This window comes from Salmo salar, chromosome 25 (genome assembly GCF_965601325.2).
Source record: "Salmo salar chromosome 25, fSalSal1, whole genome shotgun sequence".
NCBI classification, from domain to species: Eukaryota; Metazoa; Chordata; class Actinopteri; order Salmoniformes; family Salmonidae; genus Salmo; species Salmo salar.
In genome coordinates this window covers 32,077,953-32,105,059 of record NC_138315.1, presented here as the reverse complement: position 1 = coordinate 32,105,059, position 27,107 = coordinate 32,077,953, and the positions used below count along the sequence as shown (strand labels likewise).

At 43.2% G+C, this 27,107-nt stretch overlaps 1 protein-coding gene across 4 annotated transcripts in view; it reads right to left on the bottom strand.

Moving 5' to 3' along the window:
- zmym2 (zinc finger, MYM-type 2) overlaps positions 1-26,587 on the bottom strand; it is a 45,085-nt gene extending 18,498 nt beyond the window's left edge. The window contains exons 1-4 of one of the 4 annotated variants that reach the window (XM_045707289.2): positions 26,256-26,587; positions 3,301-4,188; positions 2,872-3,160; positions 2,625-2,787 (exon numbers count right to left, since the gene is read on the bottom strand). In XM_045707289.2, coding sequence (XP_045563245.2) covers positions 2,625-2,787; positions 2,872-3,160; positions 3,301-4,162 — 1,314 coding nt within the window. In that variant the 5' untranslated portion in view covers positions 4,163-4,188; positions 26,256-26,587. Of the gene's footprint in view, positions 1-2,624; positions 2,788-2,871; positions 3,161-3,300; positions 4,189-5,181; positions 5,347-26,255 lie in introns of those variants that run through there. The other 3 variants (XM_014174040.3, XM_014174038.3, XM_082969103.1) reach the window with 3 other exon arrangements.
- Between the last annotated feature and the right edge of the window lie 520 nt (positions 26,588-27,107).

Below are 27,107 nucleotides of genomic sequence, written 5' to 3'. Positions count from 1 at the left end.
TTTTTAGGAACTCAGTTGAGAGTTAGAATAGTAGAATACACAAGGTGCAATTTCAACATTTGGTTGTGCATTCAGTAGTTTTTCTGCCAAAATGAGTATTATAACGGATATGGAGAATTTGCCAAATGACACAAGAATACATTTTTTTTTTAATCCTTGATCACAAAAAAGTTATTTTCAGCTGCCAGCACACATCTCTCTTCCAGTCAAACAGTGTGAAGCGCTGTGTGCTGTAAACCACTAAAGATACGGGAGGGGTATCGGTTGAGAAACAACATTTCACTTAGGGGCAGGCCTGGAATTCCGTGATTTTAGGGGCAAGGCCATTTGGCCTTCAAGAGGTGCCCAATCTGTCAGCACACCAAGGCCATCTGCCAGGGCACCAAGGCCATCTGCCAGGGCACCAAGGCCATCTGCCAGGGCACCAAGGCCATCTGCCAGGGCACCAAGGCCATTAACCAAAATAGCCAATTCAATTGATTTGAAAACCACAAGCTATTCTGTTTAGAAAAACATAAAAGTGTATGTAAATGTACATAAATCATTTGCCTACATGTCAAAGTCTAGGTGATAGCCTATGTGTGTTGGCTACAGTTTGTAATGTCCAGACAGGTGCTGACAGGAGGGAGGTGCCAGAAAATGTAGCCAAACTTTAATGAGACTTTTAATCACATATACACTGAACAAAAATATAAACAACATGGACTACAGGAAAAGGAGGACCAAGCACGCCCCCATTCTCATCGATGGGGCTGTATTGGAGCAGGTTGAGAGCTTCAAGTTCCTTGGTGTCCACATCACCAACAAACTATCATGGTCCAAACACACCAAGACAGTTATGAAGAGGGCACGAAAATGCCTATTCCCCCTCAGGAGACTGAAAAGATTTGGCATGGGTCCTCAGATCCTCAAAAAGTTCTACAGCTGAAGCATTGAGAGCATCCTGACTGGTTGCATCACCGCCTGGTATAGCAACTGCTCGGCCTCTGACAGCAAGGCACTACAGGGGGTAGTGCATACGGCCCAGTACATCACTGGGGCCAAGCTTCCTGCCATCCAGGACCTCTATACCAGGCGGTTTCAGAGGAAGGCCCTAAAAATGGACAAAGACTCCAGCCACCCTAGTCATAGACTGTTCTCTCTGCTACCGCACGGCAAGCGGTACCGGAGCGCCAAGTCTAGGTCCAAAAGGGTTCTCAACAGCTTCTACCCCCAAGCCATAAGACTCCTGAACAGCTAATCAAATGGCTACCTGGACTATTAGCATTGTTCCCCCCCCCCCCATTTTTACACTGCTGCTACTCTGTTTATTATCCATGCATAGTCACTACCTCTACAACTTACCATAATTACCTCAACTAACCTGTGCACATTGACTCTGTACCGGTACCCCCTGTATATAGCCTCGCTACTGCTATTTTATTGTTGCTCCTTAATTATTAGTTATTTTTCTTTTTTTTTTCTTTTAGTTTTTTTACTTCAGTTTATTTTAGTCAATACTTTCTTAGCATTTTTTTTTTTTTAAACTGCATTGTTGATTTAGGGCTTGTAAGTAAGCATATAACTTGTATTCGGCACATGTGACAAATAAAATGTGTTTTGATTTGAAGTGTTGGTCCCATGTTTCATGAGTTGAAATAAAATATCCCAGAAATGTTCCATGCTTTTTAAAAGCTTATTTTTTCTAAAATGTGGTGTACAAATTTGTTTACATCCCTGTTAGTGAGATTTCTCCTTTGCCAATATAATCCATCTAGCTGACAGGTGTGGCATATCAAAAAGCTGATTAAACAGAATGCTCATTACACAGGTGCACCTTGTGCAGGGGACAATAAAAGGCCACTCTAAAATGTGCAGTTTTGTCACACAACACAATGTCACAGATGTCTGACTGCAGTTCGGCATCGTAACCGACTCAGTGGGCAAATGCTCACCTTCGATAGCCACTGCACACTGTGTCAAAAGGGCACTGCACATGCAATCCGTTAGAACATTTTAAAGAGGGGAGATCTAATATGCAACAACTAGCATTGGTTGCTAATATGACTAGGATTGTGCCTTCTGCTACAGGACAATGAAAGAAAGTTGATATAAAATAATTGCCTCCTTGGATATGATCTGATTTTGGCTAGGCTACTTTGAAGACATAATAACATTCAGATTTCAAACAATTAAGTATATGTTTTGTAAATGTTTTATTCTTCTCCCGGACAATTGGTTGGAGCCAAGTTCATTTATTGGATTTCAATTATACATTATTATTTCTTTTTTAAATGGGCCAAAAGCAAGCTATTACCGGCTAACGAAAACCCTGCCGCGAGCCAATAGATTTTTTGTGGCCCCCGCCCCCATCAAATTTGCCCATCCCTAATCTAAGTAATCAGGGTCAAATTCCTGGCCGGGGGACCCCATTCATTTTGTTAGTCAGTCTCACTCAGATACCATATTAACTCTAAAATATTAACTCTAAAACTTAAAAATGTTCTCTCCACTGTCAAGAGAGGGGCTGCTAAAGTGTTATGCTTGCAATGTGGTGGGGGGTACGCACATGTGGGAATGCATGTTTTTTGTGGCCCCAACTCCCATCAAAATTGCCCATCCCTGGTGTAGTGTGTTGCACTGACCTCAGTGAGCTTGCCGCAGACAGTGCACTTGGTTTTGAGAGAGGACTTGGGTGGGTTCTGTTTGTTCTCGTAGGCTCCCAGACAGCCGGTACTGCAGAACTCCTGGAACGACTCACTGGAGTCCACCTGTGCCACTATCGTGCCCTTCATTGTAGTGATGTCCCTGGAAGACACGTTAACACACACACTAGAAATAAAGTAGAAAATGAGATATATCAACACACACACACACAGCGACACTTCTTACTTTTTGCACATGGTGCAGCTCTTCTTAGGGGTGGGTTTGTGTGAGAAGGCAGAGAGGCAGGTGGTGGAACAGAACAGGTGAGTGGATCCTTTCCGCTGGTAAGCCGTCTGGCCTTTCTTCAGAGGCTTCTTACAATTGGCGCAGGTCACCTTGACAGTGCGAGGGGGGTTCTGGGAGCCAGAGGGGGAGGGGCCAGGCGGTTTGGGCAGAGAGGCGGTTGGCGATGGAGAGTCCACCCCCGTCTGTTTCTGGTTCCGTGGGAACGAGGCCGACTGGGATATCCACGAATCTGTGGAGAGGAAAAACACAAACAAAGTTTAGCAGACCTGAAGAAACAACGTAACAGGTGCAATGTGAAAAGATGCTGTAAGCCAGCATTGAATGGTTCAGCACAATAGTGTTAAAACCATATGAGTTTGTGTTTACTACCAGGCCTCTGGTGGGTTCCTGTGTCTCCGTTCTGTACAGGCTGGCTAGTGGTGGAGGTGTTGCTGACCCTGCCAGGGTTGAAAGTGGCTGGGGGCCTGGTAGTGCTGATGGAGCTCCGGGCCTCAGGGTTCAGACTGAAGGTGCTGCTAATCTGCAAGCCCTTCTCCGCAACACCCGACCCCCCGACCCCCACCCCGCCTTGCAGCGACGTCACACTGGTGATCATCAGGTTCATGTCCCTCTCAGGCTCTGCCACTGGCTCGGCTGCTGTAGCTGCCGTGGCGACGGCAGAGGGCCCCAGCGTTGTGACGTTGCCAATCTTTATCTCAGAGTCCGGCTCCGTGCTGCTCAGGATACCTCCGCTGTACGAAGAGGAGGGGCCTCTGGCTGTGGCCAGTAAAGAAGAGCCTCTGTGCCCGGGATCCTCCTCATCGTCAATGACGATGGGTTCTGTGGATGGTGCTGATGAGGTGGCAGGTGGAGTGGGTTTTTTGAAGGGGGCTGCTGCTGCGGCGGTTGTCGTGTTTACCGTTGCCGTGGTTTCTGTTTCTGAGGGGCGGGGCTCAGTGCAGTCTGCGGGGGTGCCAGCATGGGAAGGGGGAGTAGCAGAGGGGGTGGGGGGCTGTTTCCCTGAGGGAGATGGGGCCTCTTCCACCAGCACCACATCATCATCATTGTCATTATTCTCCGGAACCCTGGAGGGTTCCTCTGTTACCGTGGTGACGGGAGCCTGGGATCCAGTGGGGGGTGTGGTTTTCTCTGAGGAGCGAGTGGTGTCTGTGTCCATTGGTTCCTCTTCTGGGGCTGGGGTTGTGCTCCCCTCCACTACCCCAGGCTTGGGCTTCAATTCCCCATCCATCATTTAGGCTGCTACCACCTGTCCTGCACCTACACAAACAAAGCACATGTTATTAGGAGTAACCTACCATAAGCCTAGTCCATAATAAACATGTTGAGTGCAGGTATCCCAGGTACAAGCTGTATGTATGTGAAGAAATAGGAACACTGCCAACCTCTGTTTAGGCTACCTGGTTGATTACAAAAGAATTATTAACGAGCTCAGGTAAAACCCAGGTAATATTTGTGTGTATATTTGTGTTTTCGGTTATTGTCCTGCTGAAAGATGAATTTGTCTCCCAGTGTCTAATGGAAAGCAGACGGGACCAGGTTTTCCTCTAGGATTTTGCCTGTGCTTAGCTCTATTCTCCCTAGTCCTTGCCGATGACAAGCATACCCATATCACGATGCAGCCACCACCATGCCTGAAAATATCAAGAGTGGTAGTCAGTGATGTGTTGGATTTGCTCCAAACATAACGCTTTGTATTCAGGACATAAAGCACATTTTTCTCGGTTTTACTTTAGTGACTTTAAAAAGATAGATTTTTATTCTGTACAGGCTTCCTTCTTTTCACTCTGTCAATTAGGTTAGTATTGTGGAGTAAATACAATGTTGTTGATCCATCCTCAGTTTTCTCCTATCACAGCCATTAAACTCTAACTATTTAAAATCACCATTGGCCTCAATGTGAAATTCCTGAGCGGTTTTCTTCCTCTCCGGCAACTGAGTGAGGAAGGACGCCTGCACCTTTGTAGTGACCATCCAAAGTGTAATTAATAACTTCACCATGCTCAAAGGTATATTCAATGTTTTTTTTTTACCCATCTACCAATAGATTCCCTTCTTTGCGAGGCATTGGAAAACCTCCCTGGTCTTTGTGGTTGAATCTGTGCTTGAAATTCACTGCTCGACCTTACAGATAATTGTATGTGTGGGATACAGAAATTAGGCAGTCATTATAAAAATCAAGTTAAGGGGGCCTCCCGAGTGGGGTAGCGGTCTAAGGCACTGCATTGCAGTGCTAGAAGTGTCACTACAGACCCGGGTTCGATCTTGGGCTGTATCACAACTGGCTGTGATCGGGAGTCCCATAGGGTGGAGCACAATTGGCTGGCTTCCGGGTTAAGCAGGCAGGTGTTAAGAAGCGCGGTTCAGCGGGTCATGTTTCAGGGGGCGCATGACTCGACCTTCGCCTCCCAAACCCGTTGGGGAGTTGCAGCGATGAGACGAGATCAAAATTGGGGAGAAGAAGAGGGTAAAACACAAAAATATATATATATATATATAAAATTGTTAAACATTATTATTACACACAGAGTGAATCCATGCAACTTAATACGTGACTTTAGCAAATTTTTACTCCTGAACTTATTTAGGTTTGCCAAAACAAAGGGGTTGAATACAAAGTAAAATATTGCACTGACATTTCAGCTTTTCATTCATTTGTAAACATTTCTAAAAACATAATTTAACTGACATTATGGGGTATTATTGGATGTAGGCCAGTGGGGGGAAAAAAAACTGATTTTATATTCAGGCTGTAACACAAGAAAATGTGGAAAAACTCAAGGGGTGTGAATACTTTCTGAAGGCACCGAGTAAATCACTGCTTTACCAGTACTAACGTGACTACACCGTTTTCATGTTACAAAACACGAAGCTGTCTCTAAAACTGCAAGTTGTCTCCACAGTAATAAACATAGCTATCAAAGGGAATGTGTGCTTGCTGGCCAATGTGACACAAAATACTGCAAAGTAATATAAAAACTACAGTTCAAGTAAAGTTGTAAGGACAAAACATAATTATGTTTTAATTAGCAAGCTAGCTTGCTATCAAAGATGAGAGATTGGGTGTATATAGCTGATGAAATTAGTTAATCCCTCAATGTTGCACTTCTGTGTTTAGCAGAATACCATTCCAACAGCCACCAAAATGTGAGACCTAATATTGTTGCTGCCTATGTGGCATTTTATCTTAGGTTACCCATTCCCAACCCCTCTGCTATGCATGGCCACAGATGTGAAACCATGGGGCGGCAGGTAGCCTTGTGGTTAGAGTGTTGGACCAGTAACCGAAAGGTTGCTAAATCGAATCCCTGAGCTGACAAGGTAAAAATCTGTTGTTCTGCCCCTGAACAAGGCAGTTAACCCACTGTTCCTAGGCCGTCATTGAAAATAAGAATTTGTTCTTAACTGACTTGCCTAGTTAAATAAAGGTAAAATGGCCAGATACCTTCCTCTCCACAGAGAATGCTTGAGTATGTCATTGTCAAGTTCATAGAACTTAGGCTATACATTGATCCATGACTGACAGACTATGTAACTTTTCACTAACTCCACCTTTGTGTCTGTGTTTCAGGAGTCAACAGCCTCACTGAAGTTTGTCCAGAGTGCAGGCCTGCCACTGAAAATAACATAACTCACACACGCCCAGAAGAGAGGATTCTCTCTCCCAAAAAATGCTAATCAGGTCATTGTCCATGATTGCCCAACCCTGCTAAAATCCATACACCACCAAGGTCAAGTAAAGTAGAGTCAGGACAACAACAAGACTGGACAATCATGGGTGGCTTGACCCAGGTGATGATGCGCAGTGGGTAATGTATGGACCAGACTATATGCGTTTCATGTGTCTTACAGGACTGAGTCCTCCCGGGCTGTGTGATGCAGACCAAGGACAGGGGCTGAGCAAGCAGCAATATTGTAATATTGACAAAGTGAGGATGTGGATGAAATTGTTTTGAAAAATATCACAGAATGGTACCACGTTTTGTTCTATTTATCATACAATGCCTGTTCTAATAATGTTTACATAACCAACTCAAATCCTGCAAGGCATCACGGAACGCACATCTCGTCGATCCTTGTCATATGGATGGGCTACTGCAGCAGACGACCATACTGGGTTCCACTCCTATCAGCTAAAAACAAGGAGAAGCGGCTTCACCAACACTGGACAATAGACGAGTGGAAAAACATTGCCTGGGCCGACAAATCCCGGTTCCTGTTGCGTCATGCTGATGGCAGAGTCAGGATTTGGCATAGCAGTATGAGTCTATGGCCCCATAATGCCTGGTGTCAACGGTACAGGCTGGTGGTGGTGGTGTAATGGTGTGGGGAATGTTTTCCTGGCACATGTTAGGTCCCTTGATACCAATTAAGCAACGAATGAACGCCACAGCGTATCTGAACATTGTTGCTGACCAAACCCAATAGAGCCTCTTTGGGATGAGATGGAATGGGCTGTTCACAGCATGATGCCATCGCAACTTCGTGAGGCCATCGCATCAGCATGGACCAACATCCCTGTGAAACATTTCCAACACCTTATAGAATCCATGCCCAAAGTCGTCAGGCTGTTCTGGGGGCAAAGGGGGGTCCAACCAGGTACTAAATGGGTGTACCTAATAAACTATATATATTTTTCTAATGCCTTAATGCGAGGGGCGCTGCTGCTTTGTAACCAATTATCCAGTTGCTAATAGTTACCGGTAGCTTGCTAGCTTTTTTGGTCTAGGGAGTAGCTAGGTTAGCTAACCTCTAGCTTTGCTGGTAAAACTCCAGTATTACTGCTAAACTCTGTATTCATCCTTGATCATTAAATTCCGTTGCAGACGAGGGAGGAGGAGAGTGGATGGTCATTCACCATGTCGTAGCTAACGTTACCATTAACAGTGCTGTGCTCCATAGCTAAGCTTCCCTGAGACTGGCTGTTTGGTTTGTTTACAAATCACGGAGTGTGGGCTGTGTCAGAGACTGCATGGGCTATGCACATGTCGGAAGGTGGAGATGTGCACACCCGATTAATCAATATTTATAAGGAGCCATACGTCCTTGTTCCGAGGGTGGAACTAAATGAGCATTTCTGCACCAGGAAAGGAATTAGGTCGAAATAGTGGCAGCAACTTCCTCTGAAGGGGGCCTTTAAAAAAAAAAAGTATGTTTTTCATTCCACCTCTAAAAAAACATATCGGTAGATATATCGGTAACTTTAACCTCCCTAAAAATCAGTATGGGTCCCAAAATTCTCATATCGGTCGCACTTTAGTCTCAACTGTCCCTCTCCTCGCCCTTTGTCCACCTTTACCAACTCTATTGCCAAGAGACGCAACACCTTTGGTTACTGACCCGTAGTGATCAGGAGAATACCATGGAGGTTGGTTTTACTCTGTAGACATCAGGGTCACGTTCAGTACTAGGCACTAGGCGCCAAACCCGGAGGAGAAATGCAGCACTACCTGGCTACACTCGTTCTCCAGTTTGGGTCCATGTACAGAGTATGTACTAGTATATTAGGAAAAACCTTCCTAACACTGAGTTGCACACGGCCCTTTTGCCCTCACAAGAGCCTCAATTCGTTGGGGCATGGACTCTACAAGGTGTCGAAAACGTTCCATTGGGATCCTGGCCCATGTTGACTCCAATGGTTCCCACAGTTGTTTCAAGTTGGCTGGATATCCTTTGCGTGGCGGACCATTCTTAATACACATGGAAAATTGTTGAGTTACAGTTCTTGACACAAACCGGTGTGCCTGGCCACCTATCCCCCTTCAAAAGGCACTTACATTTTTTGTATCTCTGCCATTCAGAGGGTGAATGGGCAAGACATAATCCATCTCTCAATTGTGTCATGGCTTAAAAATCCTTCTTTAACCCGTCTCCTCCCCTTCATCTACACTGATTGAAGTGGATTTAACAAGGGACATCAATAAGGGATCAAAGCTTTCACCTGGATTCCTCTGGTCAGTCTGTGTCATGGAAAGAGCAGGTGTTCCTAATGTTTTGTATACGCAGTGCATAATCCAGTCCACTATATCAAACATGATTGTAGACTGCAACTGATTGTAGTTGCCACGGCAGGGCTCGATATTAACGCTTGTCCGCTTGCCTGGGGCAAGTAAATAAAAAAAAATAAAAAAAATTGCATGAATTTTTTATCACAATATCAAACAAATAGGCTACTTTGATCATAACTGGATCAGAATTGATGCAATGTTTTGCTCATTGTTCTCCCAATCTCTGCAGAGCACGTCAGAGTATAATTATTATAGGCCTGCATTGGCAGGCACCAGCAGTCTTTCAATCATGCAGTCGCGAGATGTGTTTGAGATCAAAGTGAGCCGCGTTGGCACATTTGTTGATAATAATTACTAGCGAGTTATTTGCCCAGTTTGAGCAAATTTTTGGTCAATGAAAATCTTAGAAAAGTCATGGTGTGTGCATCACCTGCGTGTGTGCCAGCGGACGGTTACCAGAGGAGAGTACTTGTGGTCCAGTATTCTTGGTCCAGTTGCCAGGACCATAAATACAAAATTCCATCTAGACACCATTGCCCTAGAGCACAAGAAAACAAAACATACCTCAACCTAAACATCAGCGCCACAGGTAACTTCCACAAAGCTGTGAACGAGCTGAGAGACAAGGCAAGAAGGGCCTTCTATGCCATCAAAAGGAACATACAATTTGACATATCAATTAGGATCTGACTAAAAATACTTGAATCAGTTATAGAACCCATTGCCCTTTATGGTTGTGCGGTCTGGGGTCCACTCACCAACCAAGAATTCACAAAATGGGACAAACACCAAATTGAGACTGCATGCAGAATTCTGCAAAAATATCCTCAGTGTACAACGTAAAACACCAAATAATGCATGCAGAGCAGAATTAGGCCGATACCCGCGAATTATCAAAATCCAGAAAAGAGACGTTAAATTCTACAACCACCTAAAAGGAAGCGATTCCCAAATCTTCCATAACAAAGCCATCACCTGCAGAGAGATGAACATGGAGAAGAGTCCCCCAAGCAAGCTGGTCCTGGGGCTCTGTTCAAACAAACAGACCCCACAGAGCCCCAGGACAGCAACACAATTAGACCCAACCAAATCATGAGAAAACAAAAAGATAATTACTTGACACATTGGAAAGAATTAACAAAAAAACTGAGCAAACTAGAATGCTATTTGGCCCTAAACAGAGAGTACACAGTGGCAGAATACCTGACCACTGTGACTGACTCAAACTTAAGGAAAACCTTGACTGTGTACAGACTCAGTGAGCATAGCCTTGCTATTGAGAAAGGCCGCCGTAGGCAGACTTGGCTCTCAAGAGAAGACAGGCTATGTGCACACTGCCCACAAAATGAGGTGGAAACTGAGCTGCACTTCCTAACCTCCTGCCAAATGTATGACCATATTAGAGACACATATTTCCCTCAGATTACACAATCCACAAAGAATTTGAAAACAAACCCAATTTTGATCAACTCCCATATCTACTGGGTGAAATACCAGTGTGCCATCACAGCAGCAATATTTGTTACCTGTTGCCACAAGAAAACAGCAACCAGTGAAGAACAAACAACATTGTAAATACAACCCATAGTTATTTTCCCCTTGAACATCGTTACAACACTGTATATAGACATAATATGACATTTGAAATGTCTTTTTTCTTTTGGAACTTCTGTGAGTGTAATGTTTACTGTTAATTTTTACTGTTTATTTCACTTTTGTTTATTATCTACTTCACTTGCTTTGGCAATGTTTTAACATATGTTTCCCATGCCAATAAAGCCCTTGAATTGAATTGCGAGAGAGAGAGAGATTGCGCAGCAGGTAAAACAATGATATACAACCGACTAACTAGACAGCAAATTGAAAACATAGTGTAGTTTGGCTGGTTATCTTGATAGTTAACTATTTAGCTATTAACATACATTAAGGTCATTGTCATGTCTGATGTCCTAAAATATCTTTCTACCTCACTCCAGTATAACTGCAAATGGACAACACGCAGTTGATGAAACCAACACTGATTACTAGTCTGGTTGTAGAACAGTCTCTCAAGTGCTCAAAATTGGCTAGGATTCTCCTCTCTTTAATACTGGCCATGTATTTCTGACAAAGTTAAAAAATATTATTTGAATAGCCTGATTGACAAGTAACTCCTATGCTGTCAAGATCTCCCCTGAACATTGAATATTTTTCACTTTACAAATAGATAAACATCTTAATTAGCTACCATGCTCACCTTACCTTATTCATTTGATCCCTGGTTCATTGAATGAGGGAATTATTTTAAAAAAACATAAAAAGTATTAGGTGGTAATTGTTATGTTGTAGGGTGGCCAACACTCCTGGAGAGTCCAGGAGAGCTACTGGGTGTGCAGGCTTTTGCTCCAGCCCTGCTCGAACACACCACATTATAAAGAAATAAAATAAATCAGCTGCTCAACAGGACCTTGATAAGCTGACTCTAATATGTTTGAGCAGGGATGGATCAAAAGCCTGCACACCCAGTAGTTCTCCAGATGGAGGGTTGATGGACCACATGTGTTTTGTACAGTAGCCTATCAGTGCAATATTTTACTTTGTGGGGGGTTAAGTACCTTGCTCAAGGCCATTACGGCAGGAGATATAATACATGGGATCAGAGACCAGTAGCCTTTCATTGTGTCAATAACAGTGATAATAATGAAGGTTATTTTCTGAAGTGGTTCCTTGCATCATACAACACAATTTTCAGTCAGATTTTTGGCCCATGGTGTTACGGACCATTTTTATTTTTTGACAAGTGACTTGAGCTTTCGGACAAGTAAAAACATCAGTCCTACTTACCCGAAGAACAAGTGGCTAAAAAAGTTAAATGTCAAGCCAAGAATGGTCAATGTTATACAGCCTTTTATGATTGCGATTGACACCCCAAAGACCAAAGCTGAACACAACTGAATGGCCATTCTGTTATGACAACATAAACTCGGCAAAAAAACAAATGTCCTCTCGCTGTCAACAGCATTTATTTTCAGCAAACTTAACATGTATAAATATTTGTATTAACATAACAAGATTCAACAACAGACAAAAACTGAACAAGTTCCACAGACAAGTGACTAACAGAAATGGAATAATGTGTCTCCGGACAAAGGGGGGGGTCAAAATCAAAGTAACAGTCAGTATCTGGTGTGGCCACCAGCTGAATTAAGTACTGCAGAGCATCTCCTCTTCATGGACTGCACCAGATTTGCCAGTTCTTGCTGTGAGATGTTACCCCACTCTTCCACCAAGACACCTGCAAGTTCCCGGACATTTCTGGGGGGAATGGCCCTAGCCCTCACCCTCCGATCCAACAGGTCCCATACGTGCTCAATGGGATTGAGATCCGGGCTCTTCGCTGGCCATGGCAGAACACTGACATTGTCTTGCAGGAAATTATGCACAGAATGAGCAGTATGGCTGGTGGCATTGTCATGCTGGAGGGTCATGTCAGGATGAGCCTGCAGGAAGGGTACCAAATGAGGGAGGAGGATGTCTTCCCTGTAACGCACAGCGTAGAGATTGCCTGCAATGACAAAAAGCTTAGTCCGATGATGCTGTGACACACCGCCCCAGACCATGACAGACCCTCCACCTCCAAATCGTTCCCGTTCCAGAGTACAGACCTCGGTGTAACGCTCATTTCTTCAACAATAAACGCGAATCCCTGTCTCACCCCTGGTGAGACAAAACCTCGACTCGTCAGTGAAGAGCACTTTTTGCCAGTCCTGTCTGGTCCAGCGACGGTGGGTTTGTGCCCATAGGTGACGTTGTTGCCGGTGATGTCTGGTGAGGACCTGCCTTACAACAGGCCTACAAGCCCTCATTCTTGGTGTAACTCGGGCAGTTGTTGTTGCCATCCTATACCTGTCACGCAGGTGTGATGCTCGGATGTACCGATCCTGTGCAGGTGTTGTTACACGTGGTCTGCCACTGCGAGGACGATCAGCTGTCTGTCCTGTCTCCCTGTAGCTCTGTCTTAGGAGTCTCACAGTACAGACATTACAATTTATTGCCTTGGCCACATCTGCAGTCCTCATGCCTCCTTGCAGCATGCCTAAGGCACGTTCACACAGATGCGCAGGGACCCTGGGCATCTTTCTTTTGGTGTTTTTCAGAGTCAGTAGAAAGGCCTCTTTAGTGTTCTAAGTTTTCATAACTGTGACCTTAATTGCCTACCGCCTGTAAGCTGTTAGTGTCTTAACAACCGTTCCACAGGTGCATGTTCATTAATTGTTTATGGTTCATTAAACATGCATGGGAAACAGTGTTTAAACCCTTTATAATGAAGATCTGTGAAGCTATTTGGATTTTTACGAATTATCTTTGAAAGACGGGGTCCTGAAAAAGGGACGTTTCTTTTTTTGCTGAGTTTGGTAAACATCAGTGTTTTCGCTGCAGTCATTTAGCTGTGGCACTGCGCCACCCCCTAAAAAATATAGAATATGAAAAAATATTTATACCGTGGCGCACTTTGAAGATGCTGTAACAGTCTACATTTACTTTTCAAAATGAGTAATGAATCGAAAAATCATACAACCCCATAGTAGAATAGTTGATCTATTTGCCTAGTCGGCTTGTTGTGTGTTCTATGCAAAATAAATATTCCTCTTGAGGTTACGAGAATCAAATATAGGCTTCAAAAATAGGATACATTTATTTAATTGGCCACTCAAAATTTTACCAGCAATAACGGTTTACACTTTATATGGCCTGCCTTTGGTCTAATGAACGAAAGCCTGAATTAATGTAATAAACAACTGATAATTAACTGGATTATCAAAAACTTTGTGCAGGCTGTGTATTTATCTACACTGTTAATGTCCTTCCAAACAGGGGATTTTACTCACGCAGGATGTTTCAGCGATGGTGTTGCAGTCTATTCCCTTATTTAACTTTTCTTTTTATTTCTCCGGTTAGGCCTATGTTAGCCATTTTTGTGTGAGCTAGGCAATCCGGGGAAAGTGAACTTGGTAAATTGTCGTATTCTCATGTGGGGAGAGGGAACATAAGCTCTGCGCGTGGACAAATTAGAAATGTTTTAGCACCACACAAATAGGGGACAGTTCCCGGCTTCACATGTATTTTTTATTTTTTATTTCATTTTATTTCACCTTTATTTAATCAGGTAGGCTAGTTGAGAACAAGTTCTCATTTACAACTGCGACCTGGCCAAGATAAAGCAAAGCAATTTGACACATACAACAACACAGAGTTACACATGGAATAAACAAAACATACAGGCAATAATACAATAGAAAAAAGAAAACAAGAATCTATATACAGTGAGTGCAAATGAGGTAAGATACGGGAGATAAGGCAATGAATACGCCATGGTGGCGAAGTAATTACAATATAGCAATTAAACACTGGAATGGTAGATGTGCAGAAAATGAATGTGCAAGTAGAGATACTGGGGTGCAAAGGAGCAGGATAAATAAATAAATACAGTATGGGGATGAGGTAGGTAGATAGATGGGCTATGTACAGGTGCAGTGATCTGTGAGCTGCTCTGACAGCTGGTGCTTAACGTTAGTGAGGGAGATATGAGACTCCAGCTTCAGTGATTTTTGCAGTTCGTTCCAGTCATTGGCAGCAGAGAACTGGAAGGAAAGGCGACCAAAGGAGGAATTGGCTTTGGGGGTGACCAGTGAGATATACCTGCTGGAGCGCGTGCTACGAGTGGGTGCTGCTATGGTGACCAGTGAGCTGAGATAAGGCGGGGCTTCACCTAGCAGAGACTTGTAGATAACCTGTAGCCAGTGGGTTTGGCGACGAGTATGAAGCGAGGGCCAACCAACGAGAGTGTACAGGTCGCAGTGGTGGGTAGTGTATGGGGCTTTGGTTACAAAACGGATGGCACTGTGACAGACTGCATCCAATTTGTTGAGTAGAGTGTTGGAGGTTATTTTATAGATGACATCGCCAAAGTCGAGGATCGGTAGGATAGTCAGTTTTACGAGGGTAAGTTTGGCTGCATGAGTGAAGGATGCTTTGTTGCGATATAGGAACCCGATTCTAGATTTAATTATGGATTGGAGATGCTTAATGTGAGTCTGGAAGGAGAGTTTACAGTCTAACCAGACACCTAGGTATTTGTAGTTGTCCACGTATTCTAAGTCAGAGCCGTCCAGAGTAGTGATGCTGGACGGGCGGGCAGGTGCGGGCAGTGATCGATTGAATAGCATGCATTTAGTTTTACTTGCGTTTAAGAGCAGTTGGAGGCCACGGAAGGAGAGTTGTATGGCATTGAAGCTCGTCTGGAGGTTAGTTAACTTTTTAAGGTATAGGGGGCAGTATTTTCATTTTCGGATGAAAAGCGTGCCCAGAGTAAACTGCCTAATACTCAGGCCCAGAGTCAAATATTTGCATATTATTAGTAGATTTGGATAGAAAACACTGAAGTTTCTAAAACTGTTTGAATGATGTCTGTGAGTATAACAGAACTCATACGGCAGGCAAAAACCTGAGAAGAATCCAACCAGGAAGTGGGAAATCTGATGCTTGTAGTCTTTTCAAGTCATTGCCTATTCAACACACAGTGACTTAGGGTTCATTTTGCACTTCCTAAGGCTTCCACTAGATGTCAACCGTCTTTAGAACCTTGTTTCAGGCTTTTGCAGTGAACAGAGAGCGAACAAGAAGGCCGGGAAGTTGGTGACTCAGAAAATGACATGAGTTCATTGGCGCGCATTTACGTGATGAGGTAGCTGTGTTCCATAACATTTCTCAAGACATTGGAATCGTCCGGTTGGAATATTATTGAAGTTTTATGCTAAAAAGGCCCTAAAGATTGATGCTACGTTTGACATGTTTCTACGAACGTAAATAGAACTTTCTTTGACTTTTCGTCGTGAAATTTTCGTTGCGCTTCCTACATTTGGAGTAGCTTACTGAACGCGCAAACAACAAGGAGGTATTTGGACATAAATTATGGACTTTATCGAACAAAACAACATTTATTGTGGACCTGGGATTCCTGAGAGTGCATTCTGATGAAGATCATCAAAGGTACGTGAATATTTATAATGCTATTTATGATTTTAGATGACTCAAATGGCGGGCATCTGTATTGCTGGTTTGGTTTTCTGAGCGCTGTACTCAGATTATTGCAAAGTGTGCTTTCCCCGTGAAGCTTTTTTGAAATCTGTCACAGCGTTTGCATTAAGGAGATGTTTATCTATTATTCTTTGAATAACAGTTTAATACTTTATCAACGTTTATGAGTATTTTTGTAAATTGTTGTGCTCATTCACCGGACGTTTTGGAGGCTAATTATTTTCTGAACATCACTGGCGCGTGATGGGTTTTTGGATATAAATATGAACTTTATTGAACAAAACATACATGTATTGTGTAACATTGAGTCCTAGGAGTGTCATCTGATGAAGATCGTCAAAGGTTAGTGCTTAATTTTAGCTGCATTTCTTGTTTTTGTGACACCTCTCCTGCTTGGAAAATGGCTGTGTGGTTTTTCTTGTTTATGCTCTGTCCTAACATAAATCTAACTTTATACTTTCACCGTAAAGCCTTTTTGAAATCGGACAATGTGCTTGGATTAAGGACAAGTGTATCTTTAAAATTGTGTAAAATAGTTGTATGTTTGAGAAATTTGAATTATGCGATTTTGTTGTTTTGAGTTAGCCGTCCTGATATTTCAATGGCTGTTGATAGTGTGTACCGCGGGTGGGACGCTAGCGTCCCACGTAGCCCAAAGAAGTTAACCTCTCTGGGCTAGGCGGGACGAATTCGTCCCACCTACGCAACAGCCAGTGTAATCCAGTGGCGCGATTTTCAAATACCTTAGAAATGCTATTACTTCAATTTCTCAAACATATGACTATTTTACAGCATTTTAAAGACAAGACTCTCGTTAATATAACCACACTGTCCGATTTCAAAAAGGCTTTACAACAAAAGCAAAACATTAGATTATTTCTGGCTGGGTACTCTGCTGACATAATCAGACACCGATTTTTCAAGCTAGCATATAATGTCACAAAAACCCAGAAGACAGCTAAATGCAGCACTAACCTTTGATGATCTTCATCAGATGACACACCTAGGACATTATGTTATACAATACATGCATGTTTTGTTCAATCAAGTTCATATTTATATCAAAAAACAGCTTTTTACATTAGCATGTGACGTTCAGAACTAGCATACCCCCCGCAAACCTCCGGTGAATTTACTAAATTACTCACGATAAACGTTCACAAAAAACATAACAATTATTTTAAGAATTATAGATACAGAACTCCTTTGTGCAATCGAGGTGTCCGATTTTAAAATAGCTTTTTGGTGAAAGCACATTTTGCAATATTCTCAGTAGATAGCCCAGCCATCACAGCTAGCCATTTAGACACCGACCAAGTTTAGCCCTGACCAAACTCCGATTTACTATTACAAAAGTTTGATTACCTTTGTTGTCTTCGTCAGAATGCACTCCCAGGACTGCTACTTCAATAACAAATGTTGGTTTGGTCCAAAATAATCCATCGTTATATCCAAATAGCGACGTTTTGTTCGTGCGTTCCAAGACACTATCCGAAGTGTAAATAAGGGTCACGAGCATGGCGCAATTCGTGACAAAAAAATTCTAAATATTCCATTACCGTACTTCGAAGCATGTCAACCGCTGTTTAACCTCTATGGGCTAGGTGGGACGCTTGCATCCCACCTACGTAACAGCCACTGGCAGCCTGTGGCGCGATTTTCAAAACGTTAAAAATCCTATTACTTCAATTTCTCAAACATATGACTATTTTACAGCTATTTAAAGACAAGACTCTCGTTAATCTAACCACACTGTCCGATTTCAAAAAGGCTTTACAACGAAAGCAAAACATTAGATTATGTCAGCAGAGTACCAAGCCAGAAATAATCAGACACCCATTTTTCAAGCCAGCATATAATGTCACCAAAACCCAGAAGACAGCTAAATGCAGCACTCACCTTTGATGATCTTCATCAGATGACAACCCTAGGACATTATGTTATACAATACATGCATGTTTTGTTCAATCAAGTTCATATTTATATCAAAAACCAGCTTTTTACATTAGCATGTGACGTTCAGAACTAGCATACCCCCCGCAAACTTCCGGGGAATTCGCTAACATTTTACTAAATTACTCACGATAAACGTTCACAAAAAGCATAACAATTATTTTAAGAATTATAGATACAGACCTCCTCTATGCACTCGATATGTCCGATTTTAAAATAGCTTTTTGGTGAAAGCACATTTTGCAATATTCTAAGTATATAGCCCAGGCATCACGGGCTCGCTATTTAGACACCCGGCAAGTTTAGCACTCACCATAATCATATTTACTATTATAAAAGTTTGATTACCTTTTGTTGTCTTCGTCAGAATGCACACCCAGGACTGCTACTTCAATAACAAATGTTGGTTTGGTCCAAAATAATCCATCGTTATATCCGAATAGCGGCGTTTTGTTCGTGCGTTCCAGACACTATCCGAAATAGTAATGCGCGCGACAATAAAATTCTAAATATTCCATTACCGTACTTCGAAGCATGTCAACCGCTGTTTAAAATCAATTTTTACGACATTTTTCTCGTAGAAAAGCGATAATATTCCGACAGGGAATCTCCTTTTCGGCAAACAGAGGAAAAAATCCCAAAGGCGGGGGCGGTCGGGTCACGCGCCTAAGCCCAGTGTCCCTTGATCGGCCACTTGAGAAAGGCGATAATGTGTTTCAGCCTGGGGCTGGAATGACGACATTGTTTTTTCCCGGGCTCTGAGCGCCTATGGACGACGTGGGAAGTGTCACGTTAGAGCAGAGATCCTTAGTAAATGATAGAGATGGAAAAGAAGTTCAAGAAATGGTCAGACAGGCCACTTCCTGTAAAGGAATCTCTCAGGTTTTGACCTGCCATTTGAGTTCTGTTATACTCACAGACACCATTCAAACAGTTTTAGAAAATTTAGGGTGTTTTCTATCCATATGTAATAAGTATATGCATATTCTAGTTACTGGGTAGGAGTGGTAACCAGATTAAATCGGGTATGTTTTTTATCCAGCCGTGTCAATACTGCCCCCTAGCCCTAACAGGTTAAAATCCATTTTTATGCCATTTTTCTCTTAAAAAAAGCGATAATATTCCTACCGGGAATCTGCGTTTAGGTAAACAGAGGAAAGAAAACAAAGCATTCGGTCAACGCGGGCACGCGCCTGAGTCTCACAGTACTGTAACCAGCCACTACCCAAACGCACTACTTTTTTTCAGCCAGAGCCTGCAAAGCCACGATTCAGCTTTTTGCCGCCTTCTGAGAGCCCATTGGAGCCGTAGGAAGTGTCACGTAACAGCAGAGATCCTTTGTTTTGGATAGAGATGACAAAGAAGGCCAAGAAATGGTCAGACAGGGTACTTCCTGTACAGAATCTTCTCAGGTTTTGACCTGCCATTTGAGTTTTGTTATACTCACAGACACCATTCAAACAGTTTTAGAAACTTTGGAGTGTTTTCTATCCAAAGCCAATAATTATATGCATATTCTAGTTACTGGGCAGGAGTAGTAACCAGATTAAATCGGGTATGTTTTTTATCCAGCCGTGTCAATACTGCCCCCTATCCCTAACAGGTTAACACAGCATCCAAAGACGGGCCAGAAGTATACAGAATGGTGTCGTCTGCGTAGAGGTGGATCAGAGAATCAGCCGCAGCAAGAGCAACATCATTGATGTATACAGAGAAGCGAGTCGGCCCGAGAATTGAACCACGTTGGGCCCCCATAGAGACTGCCAGAGGTCCAGACAACAGGCCCTCCGATTTGACACACTGAACTCTATCAGAGAAGTAGTTGGTAAACGACGCGAGGCAATCATTTGAGAAACCAAGGCTGTCGAGTCTGCCAATAAGAATGTGGTGATTGACAGAGTCGAAAGCCTTGGCCAGGTCGATTAATACGGCTGCACAGTAATGTCTCTTATCGATGGCTGTTATGATGTCATTTAGGACCTTGAGCGTGGCTGAGGTGCACCCATGACCAGATCTGAAACCAGATTGCATAGCGGAGAAGGTATGGTGGGATTCAAAATGGTCGGTAATCTGTTTGTTAACTTGGCTTTCGAAGACCTTAGAAAGCCAGGGTAGGATAGATATAGGTCTGTAGCAGTTAGGGTCTAGAGTGTCACTCCCTTTGAAGAGGGGGATGACTGCGGCAGCTTTCCAATCTTTGGGGGATCTCAGACGATACGAAAGAGAGGTTGAGCAGGCTAGTAATAGGGGTTGCAACAATTTCGGCAAAATAATTTTAGAAAGAGAGGGTCCAGATTGTCTAGCCTGGCTGATTTGTAGGGGTCCAGATTTTGCAGCTCTTTCAGAACATCAGCTATCTGGATTTGGGTAAAGAAGAAACGGTGGGGGCTTTGGCAAGTTGCTGTGGAGGGTGCCGGGCAGTTGACTGGGGTAGGGATAGCCAGGTGGAAAGCATGGCCAGCCGTAGAGAAATGCTTGTTGAAATTCTCAATTATAGTGGATTTATCAGTGGTAACAGTGTTTCCTAGCCTCAGAGCAGTGGGCAGCTGGGAGGAGGTGCTCTTATTCTCCATGGACTTTACAGTGTCCCAGAACCTTTTTGAGTTTGTACTGCAGGATGCAAATTTCTGTTTAAAAAAGCTAGCCTTAGCTTTTCTAACTGCCTGTCTATATTTGTTCCTAACTTCCCTGAAAAGTTGCATATCACGGGGGCTATTCGATGCTAATGCAGAACGCCACAGGATGTTTTTGTGCTGGTCAAGGGCAGACCGGTCTGGAGTGAACCAAGGACTATATATGTTCCTAGTTCTACATTTTTTGAAGGGGGCATGCTTATTTAAAATGGTGAGGAAGACACTTTTAAAGAATAACCAGGCATCCTCTACTGACGGGATGAGGTCAATGTCATTCCAGGATACCCCGGCCAGGTCGATTAGAAAGGCCTGCTCGCAGAAGTGTTTTAGGGAGCGTTTGACAATGATTAGGGGTTGTTTGGTCGCAGACCCACTACGGATGCAGGCAATGAGGCAGCGATCGCTGAGATCTTGATTGAAAACAGCAGAGGTATATTCGGAGGGCAAGTTAGTTAGGATGATATCTATGAGGCTGCCCGTGTTTACGGATTTGGGGTTGTACCTGGTAGGTTCATTGATCATTTGTGTGAGATTGAGGGCATCAAGCTTAGATTGTAGGATGGCCGGGGTGTTAAGCATGTCCCAGTTTAGGTCACCTAGTAGCACGAGCTCAAAAGATAGATGGGGGGCAATCAATTCACATATGGTGTCGAGGGCACAGCTGGGGGCAGAGGGTGGTCTATAGCAAGCGGCAACAGTGAGAGACTTGTTTCTGGAAAGGTGAATTTTTTGAAGTAAAAGCTTGAATTGTTTGGCTACAGACTTGGATAGTAAGCCTGCAGAGTTCTGTATATCTTTACAGTAGATTGCAACACCGCCCCCTTTGGCAGTTCTATCTTGGCGGAAAATGTTATAGTTAGAGATGGAGATTTCAGGGATTTTGGTGGTTTTCCTAAGCCAGGATTCAGACACGGCTAAGACAAAGCAGTGAGTAAAACAAACTTAGGGAGTAGGCTTCTAATGTTAACATGCATGAAACCAAGGCTTTTACGGTTACAGAAGTCAACAAATGAGAGCACCTGGGGAGTGGGAGTGGAGCTAGGCACTGCAGGACCTGGATTAACCTCTACATCGCCAGAGGAACAGAGGAGAAATAGGATAAGGGTACGGCTAAAGGCTATACGAACTGGCCGTCGAGCACATTCGGAACAGAGAGTAAAAGGAGCAGGTTTCTGGGCACGATAGCATAGATTCAAGGCATAGTGTACAGACAAAGGTAAGGTAGGAAATGAGTATATTGGAGGTAAACCTAAGCATTGAGTAATGATGGACATCTCAATGTGTGCATGGCTGGTAGCCTGCTGACCAAACCGGACGTGCGTGTGCGCCATCATGCGCAAATTGATTTTGTTCACCCACACCAGAAGCGATCAGGACACGCAGGTTGAAATATCAAAACAAACTCTGAACCAATTATATTAATTTGGGGTCAGGTCAAAAAGCATTAAACATGTATGGCAATTTAGCTAGCTAGCTTGCTGTTGCTAGCTAATTTGTCCTGGGATATAAACATTGGGTTGTTATTTGACCTGAACTGCACAAGGTCCTCTACTCCGACAATGAATCCGCAGATGAGAAAGGAATTCGGTTTACCGTTTTGTCATCTCTCCTCCTTCCTCAGGCTTCTTTTTTACTTCTTTGGACTTTATATAGTGGTTGGCAACCAACTTTACGGTGCATTACTACAACGACTGGAGTATGGACGTCAGTTCATCTTTCAATCACCTATGTGGGTATATGCTCTTAAAAACCAACGAGGAGATGGGAGAGGCCGGACTTGCAGCGCATTGAGGATCACAAATAGAACTGATTTCTATCGTAGCGCCTGGCCACACAGACGATCGCTGAGGCGCGCAAGCAGTGTGGGTGCAATGATTGAATAACACGTATGTGTACATTTATTTGGCAACGCTCGCACACACGACCGTTGTGGTCAGCATGTTGTCTGACTCGCACAGAATAGAATTCACATCACAATGCAAAACAACAACCTGCTGGGTTTAAAACAAAGTGTATTATCTTGATTTAAAATGTAATTATTCTAAACTGCTAGCCAACCCAAGGGTTGAAAGAATGTTTTAATTTTTTTGTGGCTCACCCAGGTATCTGACCCAATGCAGGACTCTACTATTGATTAGCCCAACAGGGTAAATGCAGATAGGCAATCCCATGCTTCAGCCTATTTATTTATAGCCACCATGCTGATTCAGTTGGGTTACAGGTCATCATGCTTATTGCTAATAGCATACCTGATAATATGGACCACGTCATTTTAAAAAGTTACCAATTGGGGGCTAAATCAAGTAGCCTAGTTGAATCTAATGTGACACGTTGACAAAAATCCCATTTAATTCCACTCAGGAAAAAAGAGCTGCAATAAGTTGTTTCCTTTCCATTTGATAAATTCAATTCCAAGATTTGTTTGTTTGCGTGCTTGATGAAATCAGAAGTTCTGACCAATCTCTCTACTGTAATTCTTCTTCTCACACTTATTTGACATAAAATGCAACAGGGAAATGAAGTGTGGTGGTGTTCAAGATCCCTAATCGGTTTATTCATGTTTTGAAAAAAGGCTTCTACAAATGCCATATAGGACAGTGGGGGCTCTACTCCACATCCTTATAAAGCCAATCTGCCAGCTATGCTCAATACTTTTGTAATAGTTGTTGAAGGGTGGTGGACAGGTGTTAAATAGTATCCATAAGGTTGTTGTGGGTTCTATACATTAAAAATAACAACATGCATTATTCATATCAAAATGGCAAAAATAAATAGCAAAACAACCCATTTGTTGATATGTGCTAGAACCAAGTCACTGATACAGCAAGGAGCAAATATTCACAGTGCTGCACTGCAGTCTGGAGTCTGGTCTTCATTCACGTGTCTACTTCCTGCAAAGAGCTTGGACAGGCAACGTTCCGCCAATAAGACTTATCAGATGATGCCTCTACCCTCATAATAGAGGTGTGGTTAGAGACATTTGGGATTCGAACTGAACACTGAAGCACTGCATTAGACAGACTGTACACAGGCCACAGTGTCATACATTATCTGCAAACTGGCAACACTCACATTAAGCATCTCCAATCCAAAACTAAATCTATAACTGGCTTCCAATATCGCAACAAAGCATCCTTCACTCATGCTGCCAAACATACCCTTGTAAAACTGACCATCCTACCGATCCTCGACTTCGGTGATGTCATCTATAAAATAGCCTCCAACACTCTACTCAACAAACTGGATGCAGTCTATCACAGTGCCATCCGTTTTGTCACCAAAGCCCCATACACTACCCACCACTGCGACCTGTACACTCTCGTTGGTTGGCCCTCGCTTCATACTCGTCGCCAAACCCACTAGCCAGTGGGTTTGGCGACAAGGTTATCTACAAGTCTCTGCTAAGTAAAGCCCCGCTTTATCTCAGCTCACTGGTCACCATAGCAGCACCCACTCGTAGCACGCGCTCCAGCAGGTATATCTCACTGGTCACCCCCAAAGCCAATTCCTCCTTTGGTCGTCTTTCCTTCCAGTTCTCTGCTGCCAATGACTGGAACGAACTGCAAAAATCTCTGAAGCTGGAGACTCATATCTCCCTCACTAGCTTTAAGCACCAGCTGTCAGAGCAGCTCACAGATCACTGCACCTGTACATAGCCCATCTAAACAGCCCATCTATCTATCTATCTATCTATCCATCCATCTATCCATCTACCTCATCCCCATACTGTATTTATTTATTTATCTTGCTCCTTTGCACCCCAGTATCTCTACTTGCACATTCATCTTCTGCACATCTACCATTCCAGTGTTTAATTGCTATATTGTAATTACTTCGCCTCCATGGCCTATTTATTGCCTTAACTTACCTCATTTGCACTCACTGTATATAGACCTTTTGTTTTCTTTTGTTCTACTGTATTATTGACTGTATGTTTTGTTTATTCCATGTGTAACTCTGTGTTGTTGTATGTGTCGAATTGCTATGCTTTATCTTGGCCAGGTCGCAGTTGCTAATGAGAACATGTTCTCAACTAGCCTACCTGGTGAAATAATGGTGAAATAAAAAATAAAATACACAGCATACAGCTAAAACGGCATAATTTCCATTAAATCATGGGGAGTGACTTAGGTATGTATGATGTAATTACGACAAGCACATGCCCATGCCATCATCATACCCCGGGTGGTCCCTGATACTCTTCTACGCTCAACATAATTACCATTTGGTCATATTATATAACGCTCAAGCCACTGTTTATGACTGATGCATGATGCACAGTGAAGCAGCTACCAGACACCTGAATATGCCATATTACAAACTATTCTATTCCTGCTGCTAGACTGCGAATGCAACTCAAATCATTTATATAATTTATTGCCATCAAGACCCATGTTTGGGGCTACTAATAGCTGATGCTCCCTAATGATGTGACTCAGTACATGAAAAAGCCTACCACATTTGGCCCAAAGCTCTCCCTCTCTCCCCATCAGGCCGTGCCCTTGACTACACAAGCCGGGTAAAACCTCTGTTCCATCGCGAGGACCACAGCTCCTCCGGTTCCACTCAAGACAACCGGATAACGATGTCAACCCGCCATGCTATCATTTTTATTCAGAAAACTTAGAGCAAATGTTCTAAAACTTTAGGTGGACAATAGACCGATGACAAATATAATTAATTGATAGCCGATAAGCTGCTCTGACGAACAGAGGAGCGGGGGAGATGGGGTCTGTGAGCTAACTTGAGGACCACAAAACGTGGTTCAGTTCCGTTCCCACCCCTGCTGCCCCGGCCTTCCACGGAATGGATTAGCGGCGAACTTGGTGTCGAGCCAACGAGACTGCGCCATTGTTATTACAGAAAAGAACATCACAAGTTATTCGCGACCCACGTGACGTTTAGTCGCATAAGCAACAAAAATCCTAAAGAGCAACGTATTATTCACGTTTCTACAGTACCACTCTACCCTGCTTCAAATGTCAATGTGATGATAGGCTACATAGCTAGCTAGAAGAAGAAAAAACAATCACCGTGCTCAGACGCTAACACACATTATTATTCAGTGGACATTACTTGTTTTCACAACACAGTCTGAAAACCAAAACAAAGGTATTGTTTTTGTGATACCTGTGTAACGTAAACGTTTAATTGGAAAGTTGCCCCAGAGACTATCCGGGGCAATCACAGAAAATACACGTTCAGTTGCCACCCGAAAGGGGGCGCTATACTGTTACATATCTAGAAACTGCTCTGTTTGTGTCAATAAAATAGTTGACAGACCTACAAACATATGTACTCTCAGTATGTCCTTTTTAGAACACTGATCCAAACCTGAGGGGGTAACTAAACATTTTCAACAAGGCAAGGGCAAAAATGTGCCCCCCTTCCGTCAGCAAGCAGCACTGCCTCACGTCCGCCATTAGAGAGCGAGCGAAACAATACGAGAGAGCGGAGGCAATATGACTAGTACCCTGCCACGGCAGAGAGGGGGAGGAAATCTCAAGCGGGGTAAAAAATGTACTGCTAAATCGTCACAAATGCTGACTTTATACCATAGCAGGAGACTCAAGGGAGCCCGTGGACATATAGCTAGTTGCTGAAACTTTGACTAACTAACCGTAACATTTGAATAAAAAGTATCTGAAATTCTTACCCGAGTAGAGCTTGAAACGATATAGCGCCACTTTTGTGCCTTGACATAAATCGGGGAACGCATGCGCCTCAATGTAAAGACCAAAGATGGTGGATAAATGAAGATATTCCATAAAGGCCGTTTACAATTGAGAAAAATGGCCACAGTTCCGGTCTACTTAAGGGGTGACTCTCCCATAGGCACCAATGCGATAGCAGCTGGGTCTGGTCTACTTAGGTAATTGACTGTATATGAACTAGAAAAAAGGAACCTATGAAATGTCTCGATTTCTCTTCCGTCTCTGGTAAAGACGTTCTAGTCCGCGCGTGGGAGGATACTGCCAACGGGATCCTTCTCGCTTCTCATCGTCGCGCAAGCGCACAATGTTCAATCAGAAGTGGTGCGGTTGACAATTAAATTGGTCTAGAATAATTAATCTACCTGAAACTCATATACAAATACCTGCACATTACCATAAACCACCCGCATAATGAATGTGGCAATGATTACGCATTTTACTTTGCCATCTGGCGTGTTTACGTTTGGACCGCAATCGAGGTCGCATTGACCGCACTAGTGAGATCCAATCAGCATTCAGTCCGGTCACGGTTGCGTTCAGGTCTAACACACGTCTACCTACCGGTGGTTCAATGCATTACATCATACTTTTCCAATAGGAGAATACGATGTGTAACATTTTTCATTTATTTATCCTTTATTTAATTAGGCAAGTCAGTTATTAAGAACAAATTCTCATTTACAATGACGGCCTATTAATAAAATACATGTTTAAACGGTCGAAAATAACGTCAAACACCACCCTTGAAATGTTGTAGCATATGGGGAGATATGAAAAACCGAGTCATATGCTCT